Here is a 15,853-nt window from a genome sequence, read left to right on the forward strand (position 1 = left end):
AGTTTCTTTACAAGCCAATGTCGACCACAAGACTGCTATTCGCATGGGGTGTTTAATGCACGGCTTTCAGTTAGGTCTAAGATCCAAAGATTATTCAATTATCTAAATTGTCAGTTTTTTGTTGAACCATTTCTTAGTGTTTCCTCATAGTCTTTCCCTAGTTTTATCATATCTAATAAAAAGTATTTTTTGATAATTTATAGCGAGTAATAAATAATAGAGATAAATACACCAAGGCTCTCTTTTTTTCTCTCTTTCTTTCTTCTTTTCTCCCTCCGTCGTCAGTTTCTCGTTTTGGTTGCCGGAACTATCCTGGTCCGCTGCCGGTACGGCTCGATACACCTAGAATTAGGCGGTTCTGGACGGTTTTGCCGACCATGATGCTACCACTCTAAGTCTTTAGGATTGATGGTTTTCATTATTGATACTGGGTTCTTTTAGTTTGGACAGGGAGAATTTGACATGTTGCACATATTACACTTGATCAAGTCCCAAGGCTTGTACAAAAGGCAGCCATTTGCAGCCTTGATCTCTAGAACTCTTGATTAGTTAAGCCATCAAGATTTGCAGTTACAAAGAATGGAGGGACAGGATCAAATGAAACAATAAAAAAAACAATAAATGCAAAACAAAGGAAGATCTATGGAAACTAGAGAAATGGGGTGAGAGGAAGAAAGCCAAACAAACAAGCAAGAACTGCATGGCTTAAATATCTAGGCAAGAACTGCTTAAGAGCCATCCTAACCTGACGGGCTAGGATGGCTCTTAATTAAGCAGGGCTAAGAGTCCAGACCACCCCTCATAAATTGCTGATCACTTACATGTTCACATGTATTTAGTCCTTAAATGCTAAAATCGGTCCATTTTGACTAAAAACCGATCAATTTTATGAAGCCATCTACCACATTTATTCGTTACTAACTCAAGAGAACTACCATGCATGCGAGTACATATGAATAGTCCATCTTTTCTTTTCTTTGCTAAACAAAAGTTCTATTACTATTGCCTAGCATATGAAGAGCCGGCAAAGCCCTCATCAAGCTCTCGATGTTGAATAAACTAGGAAATTTTAAACTTAATATGTCCTAGGTACTTAATATCAAGTTTTTGTGTTCTTCAACAGATTTTTTTAAAATCCTGCCATATCACATTTACTTAGAAAATGTTGTTTCTTGATTTCATAGTAGAGATGTGCGTCGATCATATCTTTCCTGCTACATGCTAACATGACACTCGTAGTTGATTTAGACTACCATCAGCATCATAGAAATGTTTTACTTTTACATGCCATCTTGATATACTGTTGATAAGGTGCAAAGAACTGTAGAAAATAGTTTTTAATAGTTTTCTTCCCTCTCTTATTTTTCCGTTGTGCTACTTATTGATTAGAAGGAAAACTAATGGTGGCCTATTTAGGTTTAAGGGCATTTGTTGGCTAGTTGAAAGGTTGATGTTAATGTGGCCTACATAGGTTTTAAGGGCATATCTTGGCCAGTTGGAAGGTTGATGTTAATTGACTTCTTTCAATATACCTAATGATTATATGATTTTAAAATCAAGTGGACAATACGCTGAATCGAAAGTCTATACCGACCGTTTAATGCATTGTGTTTCCCATGTTTTATCAGATTCTGAAACAGATAGAGCAAGATTAAGTTTCAAGGAGCACCGACCACTATGTTCCAAGCCTTCCTATGGAGCCCACCCTTTTCTTTTCTTTTAAACGTGGGCACCATAACAATGGGAGGCCCATGAAGAGGCGTTGAGCTTGGTGCGGCATGCCGTGTGGAAAAATTGTCTCTTTCTTTCTCTCTCTTCTTTTTTCTTTTTCTTGCTAAAACGGATAACGTGTACGAATACACTAAGAAAATCAAAAAGCAGAACATTACGGAGAGCAGTAGGCAATTCCACCTCTTTCTCCCATAAGTGGTCCTCCGAATGGTTGGCAACAAAAGATGCTACTCAATCCGCCGCCCCATTGGCTTCTCTAAACATGTGCTTTGCGTTGTGTTTCCAACTCCGAAGACTTGGACCAATTCCTACTCCCAAGTCTTAACCCCAAGACTTGGACCAATTCCATCACCCAAGACTATATATACATAATTCGAGTTCCCAAGATTGGGACATGCCGTGTGGAAGAATTGTCTCTTTTAAAGGAAGAATCGCATGTGCGAAGCATCGCGTTGACCTGGACAAATGTTTAATTCTCTTCTTAATTTATATGAACACTGGCGAGATGTCCAAATCAATGCATTGTGGATTTTTCACTGAACCAAGTTGGCGTTCTCTAAGCTTTTAATCAGGCGATGTTGTAGTTGGTCATATTACAATTTAGAATATTCCACATTTTTGAATGAATGAGATTAAACAGCCACGCAAGATTTGCATTGGCTCAGTCCAGATGTTTCACCAATGAAGTGGTCGCGAAAGCTATGTGAGAATGCATCAACAAATCCAGCTCTATATTCCAACTCCCAAGACTTGGACCAATTCCTCGAGCTAAACACGCAATGGCTGGCAATATATATAGATAGGCTCCTGCTTGCAGAGGCCTCCTCGTAATGCATTGAGCTCTGCTGGTGTGCATACTGCTGTCATGGCGCCTCCAGTAGAGTTTCCTCAGAAGAAGAGGAAAAGATCGGAACCTCCAACGGGGGTTCCAGCTAAGGTGACTTTAGGAAGGAGTAGCTTCCCTCCTGGTTTTGCCTTCGGTGCTGCGTCTTCTGCTTACCAGGTCTCTCTCTCTCTCTCTCTCTCTCTCTCTCTCTCTCTCTCTCTCACACACACACACACACACACACACATCCATCCATGCCACTAATATGGGCTGTTTGCTGATGGGACATGGTGAAGGTGGAAGGAGCGTGGAATGAAGGAGGGAAAGGGCCAAGTATATGGGACACCTTCACCCATAACAACAAAGGTTGTCGCTTTGAAACCTCCACTATCATTTTTTTCTTTTTTTTGTACTTAAAAGTAAAAATCATATGAAACCATTGGAAGATCTAGGAAAAGAAAATGATTGCCCTGCAGGTGGACGCTTGCTACCCCAAAGACTAGGATAATAAATTGAAATTATAAGTCAACCATTAGTTTATTTCTAAAGTTTAAGGATAATAAGTCATCTATATATTAGTTTATTTCTAAAGTTTATGGATAATAAGTTCCGCAAACATGCTTCTACCGCTGCTCAAAATTCCTCTTTCCTTCCATAACTCGCCGTTGGATAGGTTATTCACGTATAATCCATTCATGCATTGAAATACGGCCAGCTAATATAACAATAGATTTTTTGCAAATATACCCTCCTAAATATTAGAATTTACGTGAATACCTCTCAAAATTGATATTTGCATGTATACTCTTATAAAACACTCGTGTTGCATGTAAATATTTTTTTTCTTTTTTTCTTGCATATATACCTACACCATCTAACATCGTTAAAAAATTAGCAATTTAAAATTAAAATTACTAAAATACCCTTAATAGGTAGACATGCAAAAAGAAACATTTATAATATTATACATACAAATAGCAACTCTATGAGGGTATTCATGTAATTTCACATATTCATGAGGATTTATACATAAAAAATTCTAATTTTATTTTTGTCTATTTCAACTTATTTTAACACTCAGTTTAGTCTAGGGCTTGCTCCTCAATATTTTTTGTGAAAAAATTGCTCATAAAAAAGATAGATTAAATGATTAGATAACAAAGAGAGTTATGAAAGTTCTTTCACTAATCATGAGATTATTCTACTTTATTCTTCTTTATTTATAACAACTGTTATATCTTATTTCATCAAAAACTAGCGTATAATATTTATTGTTATAGATGCGTATGAGGGCATGATCAGAATATAGAAAGGGATCATAATCTCATAAAGGCATATGATAAATTACAATGATCAAGCTTTCTTGCTCCTGCTTATGAGTCTGAAGGATTTTGAAGTCCTTCAATGGTTTTGTTTGGGGATGATTGATATTGATCTTTCGTCCATGAGCACAACAAGAACAAGGAAGTTTTTGGCAAAAATATACTAAGATATATTAAGATGATAGATGTCCTAAATAGTTGCTAAGATTATTGCAACTAATAAGTTGGTTTCTACAATTAGGGATGGCAAAATATATTAACCTGACTCAACCAAGCAATTTGGGTGGGGCATAGGTCAAGAAGTTCTTCAGTTCTGGTTGGGTATGGTTCAAACTCTTGACCGAAACCTAAACAGGTCGATATGGGTTAGAACTTTGACATGACTCAGATCATGATGATAGAGTTCTATTTGGATTAGGCGATATAAGTCAAGTTAAATCATCCATGTCTTTAAGTAAAGATACTGTGAGTGATTAATTTTTTAAATATTACAAGTCATGAAATATAAAGATTTAGATATAGTAAGTTGGGTTGATAGAAGAACAACCTTTGCATATTAGATTACTTTATGGGTCAAATGGGTTATGAGTGTCAACATATTAATGGTTATAAATCAAAGCTTCTTGACATGACATCAAGTCGGGTTAGCTACAAGTTTTCATATATTACCATCCATATCTATAATAACCAAAAAGAAGTTTTCTAAATTTTATATTCTTTTTTATGGAAAAAGATTTGTATCAATTTATGTCTAGCTAACACATTTATGGTGAGCATTTCAATTTAATTTCTCTTCACAGTTAGGTTTGTGTGGTGCAACTCGTTAGTTTTATTTATGCACATAGTCGTATTTACTCTATACTTGTTGGCAACCATGTTGAAGGATTGAACATAAAGGGGCAGCCAATCAAGGATCATGCCTCAATTACTCCATGATTCTTTAATTGAAGGTTGAAGAATAGTTTCGGTCAAAGTATCTAGTACATGAGAATTAGTACTAAACTAATTATTTATTATTTAAAGTATATCTATCATTTTACGCTCAAAAAAGTGGTCTTTTTTTCGCACTTTTCATGCACCAGAGATTGGAGTTGTGCTTAGATTAGCTCTTGCCTTATAGTCGGTATCCATGAGGATCAACACCTCCTGATTAGTTCCATCTCCTCTTCAAATTCACATAACTAGAATATGGTCTTTACAGACATTTGTTGCACAAAGTTGGATACTTAATTTGCTTCCCTACTCATCTATAGTCCATAACTTCAACTAAAAGTCAAATAATCAAAAGAGATGTATAAGCTAAGTATTCAAACCTAAAACTGCTAGAAATGACCAACAAAAAAAAAGTTCGCTCAGCATCTCAACCTAGAGCATGAACATACGTGCATGCATGCATATAATATATGTACATACGTATATACATATACATACAGTACACACATAAACATGTATTCAAATAATCAAAAGGAGATGGATAAGCTAAGTATTCAAACCTAAAACTGCTAGAAATGACCAACAAAAAAAAGTTCGCTTTGCATCTTAACCTAGAGCATGAACATACATGCATGCATGCATATAATATATGTACATACATACATACATATACATACACACAATTGACTATAATTACACACATAAACATGTTTTTATACATTTAAAATTATTTTAATTTTAGCACCTATTCCCCTATGCAAAGACATACAGCAATAAGGGAACTAAGAAACTTTAATTTCCTGGTTATTCTCTTCTGCATGAGTAGAATCCTTGTTCAAATCTTTGTTGATGCTACATGGAAGGGTTGCTTTTTCCTTTTCTTAAATTAAAGGTTTGTCTTTGCATATTGGGGCAGAATCCTGGTCTCATGTCAATGCTTTCATGATATTTTATAGATAAAATTCAAGACAAAAGCACCGGAGACATTGCTACTGACTCATACCACAGATTCAAAGTAGGTATTGCGAAGGTCGACTTGATAGCTTTTTCCTTCCCAGTACTTATAGCACCTCTTAACTCAAATCCTTTTACTTATTATGGTCACAGGAAGATGTTAAAATAATGAAGGATATAGGTATGGATTCATACCGATTCTCCATTTCTTGGTCAAGGATATTGCCAAGTAAAGTTCTTATTCTGTGTTTCATGTCTATAGATATCAATGCTTCTTCTAGTTGTTAAATTCTATGCATAGCTATGGAGTTTGTTGAACTGAAGTGTAAGCTAACCATCTAAGTTGTCAATTATGAATATAGATTTTGGAGCACAACCAGCTTAGGTGTCGTACTTGCCTCCAAAATTCCATAAGAATTCTTTATGATGAAACTTACTTGAACGCGGAGGCAGTATAGCTTGCATCAATTTTATCCATAATCATGAGCATCTTAACCTTGCAGAGGGCACATTAAAAGATGGAGTAAACCCAGAAGGAATCAAATACTACAATGATCTCATCAACGAGTTAATAAAATATGGTAATAACAAGTAAAGATAATCTTAAATGTTTTTCATCCTTTTGCAAGTCTCGACAATTATATAATACTTTCGTGATTATTGTGCAGGAATAAAGCCCTTTGTCACCCTATTTCATTGGGATGTACCACAAGCATTAGAGGATGCATATGGAGGCTTCTTGAGCAGTCAGATTGTGTAAGTGTCTAAGTTTATTGACAATGATTTTTCTATTTTCATCATGTCATCACCCAAAGATTACGAACAGAACTAGTATTTTTGGTGGAAATGTGGACATAATTAATCTTAAATCTAACGTTCAATAAGGCTAAAACTTATATACTCAAATGGTGAAGATAAAATTAAAATAAATGGGGTACGATATGTCAATAATGGTAATAGTTACAAATAAGTTATTCTATTTAACACAATTTTTAGCTTTAAATTTAAAAAAGAGCAAATATTTCTTAACTCATTGTGATATTATATAATACAGGAGAATTGATAATGCAATTATTGCATCTGGATATATCTAGATAAGTGTTCTCACGTATCATGTTATAGGTTGTAGATTTACGATCGGTTTTTGTATTTTGATCTCCAACTATGAACTCATCTTTATTATGTAAAGGAACCTAATATGTATATAGTATATATTATTTTATAAAATTATTATGCTGACTTTATGTAGTTCTAATTAATATCACCCAAGTTATTTTTTTGTATAAGGTTATATAGATGTTATAATTATTTTGTAGTTCTCTTATGGTACATTTTTTGAACTCTTCATTTTTTTTTTCTCATTTTTGTCTTAGGAACGACTTCAAGGATTTTTCAAACATATGCTTTGAAGAATTTGGAGACCGAGTTAAATACTGGATCACTTTAAATGAGCCATGGAGTTTTAGTACTATGGGATATTCTTTTGGAAAGCATGCACCTGGGAGGAGCTCTAAATTATTCGGATCTCCGGAGGGTGACTCAATGAAGGAACCATATATTGTTGCTCATAACCTTATTCTTTCTCATGCAGCAGCTGCTAGGCTCTACAAAAACCAATTTCAAGTAAGATGAAATTAAATTTTGTGATGATTAATTATTGCATATTACATATGTACTTGCTTTTTAATTGATAATGTTGTTTTTGAATATACAAAAATTTTGAAATAAATTGTATCCATCAAATAAGTTCTATAAAATGATATGAACCATTTCAAAAATATAAATTATTTAACTTGTCATATTTACTAACATTCCAATCAGCTATTGCATGGGTGATTCTACCTATTGAGAATGAACTCTATTACTTTCTTACATAAAATATATAAACAATTATACATTACTTTTAAATTGATTGGAATCCATAATATTTATTTAATTTTTAATTCATTTTTATTGTCTACATGCAATTTCGAACCTTATTAATACCAGCTATGAATTGTATGTTAGGCTAAACAACAAGGTGAAGTCGGAATTACCCTTTTAAGTATGTGGTTTGAGCCATATTCAAAATCGTATCAAGACAAAGAGGCTGCAAATAGAGCCATTGAGTTCATGCTTGGATGGTTAGTGAAAATATAAATTATCATCATTATAATTTCTATAAAAATATATTAACATGTACATGGTATACTATTTTTCTAACTTTCATCTTAATTTATCAAATTTACACAGGTTCATGGATCCATTAGTCTATGGAGATTATCCATTCAACATGAGAGCATTGGTTAGGGAGAGGCTTCCTTTCTTTTCAAGTGAGCAGTCAGAGATGATTAAAGAGTCCTATGATTTTATTGGAATTAACTATTATACTTCTACATATGCACAAAGTGTTCCAATCTCACAGAACTATTCGCCTAATAGTGACTCATATGCCAAGCAACTTGGTATCCTTAGTGACTCATATGCCAACCAATATGGTATGTCAATTGATTGACTAATTTAATAAAAATATTTTTTGTTCGCAAGTTTCTTCTATATTTATTTTTTTATTACTTTTAGAAGGTTTCATCATCCAAAATGGCTTTCCTTTCTACTCCGAAGTTTGAATGTAAACAGTAAAAAAAAGTGAAAAATTTTGATCTTTTTTGGTTTTCTCAAAGTTGTTAATCATTTATTTTACTTCTTGGGGTTTAAATACATATATTTTGTGCCTATTTGATTTCCTATGAAAAGTCCATCAAACCCTCATCCCTACATATGTTAGGTTTTTGCTTGTCCTTTTCTCAAAAAGTAAGAAAAGCCCCTGCCCGTCCTTCCCACACCCCCCCCCCCCCCCTCTCCTTACTCTATGATTTTTATTAGAAGATAATATAAATTGCAGAAAAGGAAAGAGAGAAGGATACTTCAATCAACATAATAATCTAAATATTTGATAGTTTCTTACTTCTATCTTTTTTAATTACGGTGATGTCTCCAAATTAGTAAAATTGTGATATAACATATTATCAATAGTTTCATATTTATTTTCAATATGTATATAATAAATTGTAATACTAAATGCCTAAATGGCTGAATAGATTAATCATATATAAGAATTTTAGTTTCCATTTAATTTCAGCTATTAAATAAAATATTTTTAAATGATAAATTAACAAATAGAAAAGGATATCAAGTATCGAATAATTAAATTTTTTAAGTGGCATAAGTTGAAGAATGGTAGATATTTGAAAATGGAATGTGTCCCAAACAACAAGGATGGATTATATATTTAGATGGCCTATCTACTATTTTATGGTTTAAATATTCTCAAATTATACATCATATTCATTATATATATATATATATATATATATATATATATATATATATATATACTGATTTTATATAAGAGTATTGCATGCTCATATTTTGGAAGCTAAAAAGGTAATATTTATAATATCAATATATCTGCTTGTCTAACACTATAGCAAGGTACTTGAAGAGATGAGAAGATAGTATAAATTTTCCAATTATAACTTTTAGTCATTAATATTCATGCCACAATGTATTAAATATAACTTCAAAAAAATCTTAATTGCTTATGATCATGCTACTATTAAAAAAAAAAATATCTATAAATAGGGTTTGCTACCAAAGAAAGTGAGCCTTCATGACTGTGGATTGCTTATGTTCTAACTTCATTGAGTGACATGAATCATCAACATAATATTATGATAATTATTCTTTACTATTATTAATTAAATATTCAAAGTTATGGATATTATATGCTCAAGTATCTAAGTATTAGATCTGTAATCTATCTTCTATTTTTGCATTGTTATGTGAACTTTTCTTATCAAAATTTATTTTTGAATTATTTAGTTTTCACTTGACTTTCAAATATTATATATATATATATATATATTAAGGCATTCAATAAAATTTAATATGTTATTATTATGTGAGACTGTTGCTAATAAAAATAAGATTGTCTAGCCTACAATCACAATCTATAATGGATGAGTATATGTTCATTTAAGAATTAAGTGCCCCTTTTTTAGATAGAAAATAAGTTCTAAGTTAGGTATTCTTATAGTTTATAAGGAATTACGGTACTTTGTTAGCATATTAAATTTTGTATTATGGTTATGGGAACTTTCAGAAATAGACATGGTTATGTTTAGAAAATACAACCATGGAGTTAAAACTAATATCTCAATAATTATACGAAGCTTATCTTGTTAAAACTTGTCATCTAAAACACTAACATATATTATTACTTGTTCTATTTTTTGTGATATTATCTATATATAAGATAGGATGTTACTTATTCATGATAGTATTTAGAACTTAAAGTTTAAAAATAGTCGATGCAATGCTTCTTTTATGAAAAGAATAATCATTTGAAGTAATTTGAAAGCCATATTCTTAGTCACTTTTCTAATAATTATACAATTTTTTTTTATTGCAGCTCTAAAAGATGGTGTTCCTATTGGACAATTGGTAAAACAACATCTTTCTTTTTTAATTGTTATTTTGCCCTGCAAATGAGTTAAACTTGAAATAGTTATACATTCAATCCCAATTTCTTTTAGTAAGTGAAGAAATTCCATCTTCTAATTCACTTAGAATATGCATGGCCAATATGCTATTTTCTATTAAAGGTTTCTCATACTTGGCATAGCCCGTATTTGGATGATATAATTAGTTAAACTAGTAAATAGAAAATGATAACTCAGATTTTACAAATGGCAACTTAGACTTCCGTATGTCTTCCAGAATACTATTATATTTTAATTTTTGACTTGGGCTAAAGACCGGAGATCTAACATTGATGGTACATCACTAAGCTATCTATAGCAAAAAAAAAAATATCGCTAAACTATGGAACTATAAACTTTCAAGTCTAAATCTTATATTTAACTCATATAATGTCACTACATAATTTTTTTTCTAAAATAGAGTGATGAAAGTTATTTTTCTCCTTCAAAGGCTAATGGAGAAATATAAATAAAAGACCAAGATCTCTATATAGTTTTTATTGATTTAAAGAAAGCATATGATATCCTAGAGAAGTCTTACAATGAGTGTTAGTGAATAAAAAAAAATGTTATATATTTTAATGTGATCAAGGGCATGCATGATAGAGTGGTTACTAGGTTTACACCAAAAATCTACTTTAAGTTCTTACCCTTTTGCGCAAGTTATAAATAAGCTTACTAAGTATATTCAGGGTAATATTCCTTAGTGCATGCTATTTGTAGATGATATGGCCTTGGTGAGTGAAGCTAAGGTCATGATGAATCATAAGTTGGAATGATGGAGAAGTGTAATTAGAATCTAATAATTTTAGATTAAGTAGAACCAATATGGAATGCACTGAATACAATTAAATTAGTAAAATTCAAAATAAAGATGAAAGTAAAAATTGAGAATCATGAAGTTTCCACGAATGATCATTTTTTTGGTAGTTAAAGATCGACTATTCTTCAGAAAGGAGAGATTGAAGAGAATGATATTCATAGAATTAAAGCAAGTTTGGATAAAATGGAAAAGTTATCTAGAATATAATATTGTCATAGGATATTTGCCAAGCTGGGAAAAAATTATAGAATAACTAGATGACTAGCTATGCTTTATGGAATAGAATATTGAGTAATTAAAAATAATATGCGAACAAGATGAATGTCATCAAAACAAAAATATTGAGATAGATATCTAGTAATACAAAAAATAAAAGAATAAAAAATGAAGTTATTCATAAAAAGATGAAGGTACCATCAATTAATGACAAATTGAGAGCAAGATAATTTAGATAGTTTGGATATGTATAATAATATAAGACAAGGGATGAACTGGTATAAAAGAGTGATTATATATATATATATATATAAAAGATAAGAGGAAGAAAGGTAGATCAAAAATCACATAGTATAAAGTAGTAAGGAAGAACTTGACATCTCAATGTCATTTTAAAAAAATAGCCTTAAACTGAGCAGAATGGAGAAATAGAATTCATGTAGCGACCCCGACTAGTTTGGGATAAAGGTTTAGTTGAGTTTAGTTGAATGGAATAGAAACACAATTCATATAAAGGATAAAGCAATGACATGAAAGTGTTAGAGGCCAAGGTACATATCCAATTTAATACTTGAAATGATAGTTGATAGGGAGAAAATGACTCCATGGATCAACATTTTGTAATTTTTCTATTACTAGTTGTAGAGTAAATTGATATCTCTCTTGTATAATTTTTTTAATTTTTTGGTAATGTCAATTTATGTAATTAAATTAAATAGGGGGGTCCAAAAAAGGAACTAACTTACTTTTTAACTTATAAACTATAATTTATTTACTAATGCTAAAGTAGATGATAGTTTCTTATCAAACCAATATTCATAAAATTAAAAGGCATAATGTCTCCAATCTTTGATGATCATTTGGAAATAACAAAAAGTGGATAAGTTTTGAATCAATATATACACGAATGTTGATAGTTTGTCATTTGATTTATGTATACTCCATATATTGTAAATTGAAGGTAGTCATAACTTAGGAAATATAACATACTCCCTTTGCTCTTATAAAAATTCATATTTTAAATCTTTAAATATTTTATTTGCATGTAACATTATATTTATTTCTCATTATTAAGGATATATTCATTTAATATTATTTGTATGACCAAGATTTCATCTAATGCACTTTCCTTCTTGCAGGATGGTATACATGGATATATGTCTACCCTCGTGGAATAAAAAATCTTTTATTATATACAAAGAGGAGATATAATGACCCAAAAATATACATCACTGAAAATGGTGAGTAATTTTACAATGCAAATATGGTTAGATATAAGGGCATATGATTGGGCAAAAATTAATTAAAGTTGTTTTTGTTGCATGTGTTATGCTTTTTGGTTTGCAAAACAAAATCTTCTGTCAATAGAAACTAAAATAAAAATTATAGGTAAATCTATGATTAACCTATTGCTAATTTTCAAGTTGCCTTAGAGCACATTTCATGTAGAACTACAAAACACTGTCTTTCATTGCATATTTTTTAAATACTTATAAATAAATAGAATCATCAGATCAAATTTATGAAAACTTTAGATAGATTTGGAATACGAAATGATATTCTTCCTTTACTCCTCGATGGAGCATAAGCCTCTTATCTCTACTATTTTTCTTATTGTTATAAATGAAACTCTCTTTTTACAGGTACTTGTGAAATAGACTATTCAAATCTAACATTGAAACAGGCACGTGATGATCCACATAGAATCAATTACCTCTCCGTCCATCTTGCTCAAATTCGTGAAGCCATACAGTAAGTCAACATATCTTAGATGTGACTTCACCATAAGCTTGGTGAAATTGTAATGATCTCATACATGATATTTCTATGAACTATTGCTTTCATAAATATGCAAACTTTAACAAACAAAAGATGGTTAATATATATAGTATGTACATCCAAGAATAATATAATTATACTTATTAATAAGCCTTCAACATATATAGAATAACAATACTATCTTTTTTTCTTGATATGTAGGACCAAACAAAGTTTAGCTAAACCACCATAAAATAATGCCAAGGGCTACTATGTAATTGGTATTCATGATTAGTATAAGAGAAGCTATTGCATACATCCTTGTGATACAAATTACTTGTACAATAGATATTAAGGTAATTAGACTTGTGTAGACATGTGTTGAGCCCAGCCTATTATACAAGTAATTTATATCATAAGCCAATAGAAAAACTACAAGTAATTGATATTGAGTTCATTTATATCCAAAGCTACTCTTGGATATTTATAAATATAGGTCTAGCCCAGCTTGCAATTTTATGATTTTGCTGGTTGTACTGGCCCAGCCTACAAATTCCATAGGATTTTCAGTCCATTCATATGTAGCCACGTTGGAGACTGGAAAATGGAAAAAAGGTGATCATATAGGGGAGGGTTTTCCATATCTTTTTCAAGTGATTCCTTGTTGATTCCATCAGATACATATCGATTTCTTTTCAATGGATCTAGAATAAATAGATATCTTGTCTCATCAATAGAAAGAAATGGGAGGTTTATCCTATTTTTGAAAGATTTCCTCTTCTCTATCCATTCCTACTCTATCGATCTTTCTGAACAGATCGGCCCATCTATTAATCGATTTGAAAATAACATTCATCTCACTTTTCGTTCATTTCCACCATACCATAATCGCCGCCACAATAAGAAAGAAATAAGCAAAACAGTTAGAAACGCTCGTTTCGCCATGCCCAACATTTCTTATTCACAGAAACGCCAACAAAATGTTTCGATTCGGACGTCGTAGAGCTGGTGTTGTTGTCTCTACGTAGGGCCATCCCCCACTCCCATACCAGGGCACTAAAGGGTTTTACTTTTGAAACAGGCGGCTGTATTTTGCTGACATGCTTTGGTCTTGCTTGTGCGCCCATAGCTCAAAATAGGTAACCCAATGGCCGCTGCCTATAGTTGTTTTACATCAGACTATTAGAATTTAATCATATAAGTAATTCAATAGTATCTTCTACTGCTTGAATCTTAATCCTATATTGCAAAAGAAGTGTAGAGTATACTGCACAATATGATGTGATTACCAGCATAAGTTATCGCCTGTGAACTTTGGTCCATTAAGACTAGCATACATACTTTTTTTCCTACAAACAGAATGAGGTTCTAGATTATGACTAGTGCTCATTGTTCAGATTTTGAGATTTTTTTAAAATAAGAAAATCATACATAAAATAAATTCATTTAAGTTAATAATCATTTTGCTGTAGAATATCACTTTATTTGATTCTCTAACCATTATCTCTTTATTAATTGTAGAGAGGGAGTCCTTGTGAAAGGATACTTTGCTTGGTCTCTTACGGACAATTTTGAATGGGACAAAGGCTACACCCAACGATTTGGGCTAACATATATCGATTATGATGATGACCTCCAGCGCTATCCAAAAAAGTCTGCCGAATGGTTCACTAGGTTTCTTTATTCCTAAACTGCGTCTCATTAAAACCGTCCAGCTTCTATGGGCTGGCTCTAGTTGGGTTTCTTTCTACAATTGGTTCATGTTTCAGTGAAGATTAACTTCCCGTAGTAGTGGTGTGCTGAAATAAAAGAGTAGCGTTTAAACGTTTATGAGATTTGTTCGTCACTTTTATGCAATGCATACTACTACCTTGATGGTAGATTATCTGCAATTGTTTCCTATTTTTTAGGAATTCCTCGACATATAAAACTCTGATTGCATAAGTAGCATATAAACAAAAGAAATCCACCAAGAATGGTCCATATATAGAGAGTTTTTTTTTTTATTAACCATTTAAGGACGTCAATGTATGCTGCTAGACTTGGTCCAAAATTACAACGATTAACATACGTTATTGGCAAAGATGTCCATGAGCCTTGAGCCATGCAAGATAGGATTTTAGAGACAGCCAAGCTCAAGCAAGCAAAAATCTGCTGCATGACTTCAGTATCAAATTATGTTACGATGTGAGGCTAAAGTGATGGCACTTGAGATAGAAATCATTGTAAAATAATGGCTGGAAACTGATTATGTCAATTCATTATAACATCGAGGCTCCACATGTTGTGTTGATGGCTCAGCCGGGTACATAGGTTGATCAACCCAAAAAAAAAAAAAAATCTGAACCTAGATGTTTTGTAATCACATTGAAATGTTATGCTCAAGTTCAACTCAATGCTTTTTATGGACCGCCAAGCGAAAACAAATCCTCCAAAATCTGATCTGTACAAGATTGCTAAAATTTGGATGATTGGTAGATTTTGACAAACCCAGATAAAAACTTAGTGAAGATTCCCCTTTTCAGCTAAAAGCAATCCTTTTATAATATACCTAACGATACATTTTAAGTTGCCTTATTGCTAAGCATTCGCTAGACATAACCAGACCACTCTACGAGGCCAAGCATTTAAAGGTTTTACAACAGACAAATCACCCTGAATGGAAAACATCAGACACCTGAATCTGGGTGGCGGGATCCCACAGCCAAGACCTGTTGATATCAATCATCATTAAAGTTTGACTAATAAATCAATATACATAGAGGCAACA

The 15,853-nt window shown here is 32.0% G+C and overlaps 1 protein-coding gene and 1 long non-coding RNA gene across 2 annotated transcripts; both read left to right on the plus strand.

The window, feature by feature from the left end:
* The first annotated feature begins 2,510 nt into the window (after positions 1–2,510).
* On the plus strand, positions 2,511–8,260 carry LOC103698429 (furostanol glycoside 26-O-beta-glucosidase-like). Its single transcript, XM_039131100.1, has 9 exons — positions 2,511–2,734; positions 2,854–2,923; positions 5,769–5,827; positions 5,920–5,995; positions 6,270–6,347; positions 6,435–6,522; positions 7,140–7,389; positions 7,774–7,889; positions 7,999–8,260. Exons 1-9 carry the CDS (start codon positions 2,597–2,599, stop codon positions 8,258–8,260), a joined length of 1,137 nt encoding a protein of 378 aa, XP_038987028.1. The 5' UTR covers positions 2,511–2,596.
* A 4,707-nt stretch (positions 8,261–12,967) lies between these two features.
* On the plus strand, positions 12,968–14,916 carry LOC120112257. Its single transcript, XR_005513736.1, has 2 exons — positions 12,968–13,077; positions 14,605–14,916. It is a non-coding gene; the product is annotated as an uncharacterized LOC120112257 (long non-coding RNA).
* Positions 14,917–15,853: the final 937 nt, after the last annotated feature.

This window comes from Phoenix dactylifera, chromosome 10 (assembly GCF_009389715.1).
Source record: "Phoenix dactylifera cultivar Barhee BC4 chromosome 10, palm_55x_up_171113_PBpolish2nd_filt_p, whole genome shotgun sequence".
In the NCBI taxonomy this organism is placed as follows: domain Eukaryota; kingdom Viridiplantae; phylum Streptophyta; class Magnoliopsida; order Arecales; family Arecaceae; genus Phoenix; species Phoenix dactylifera.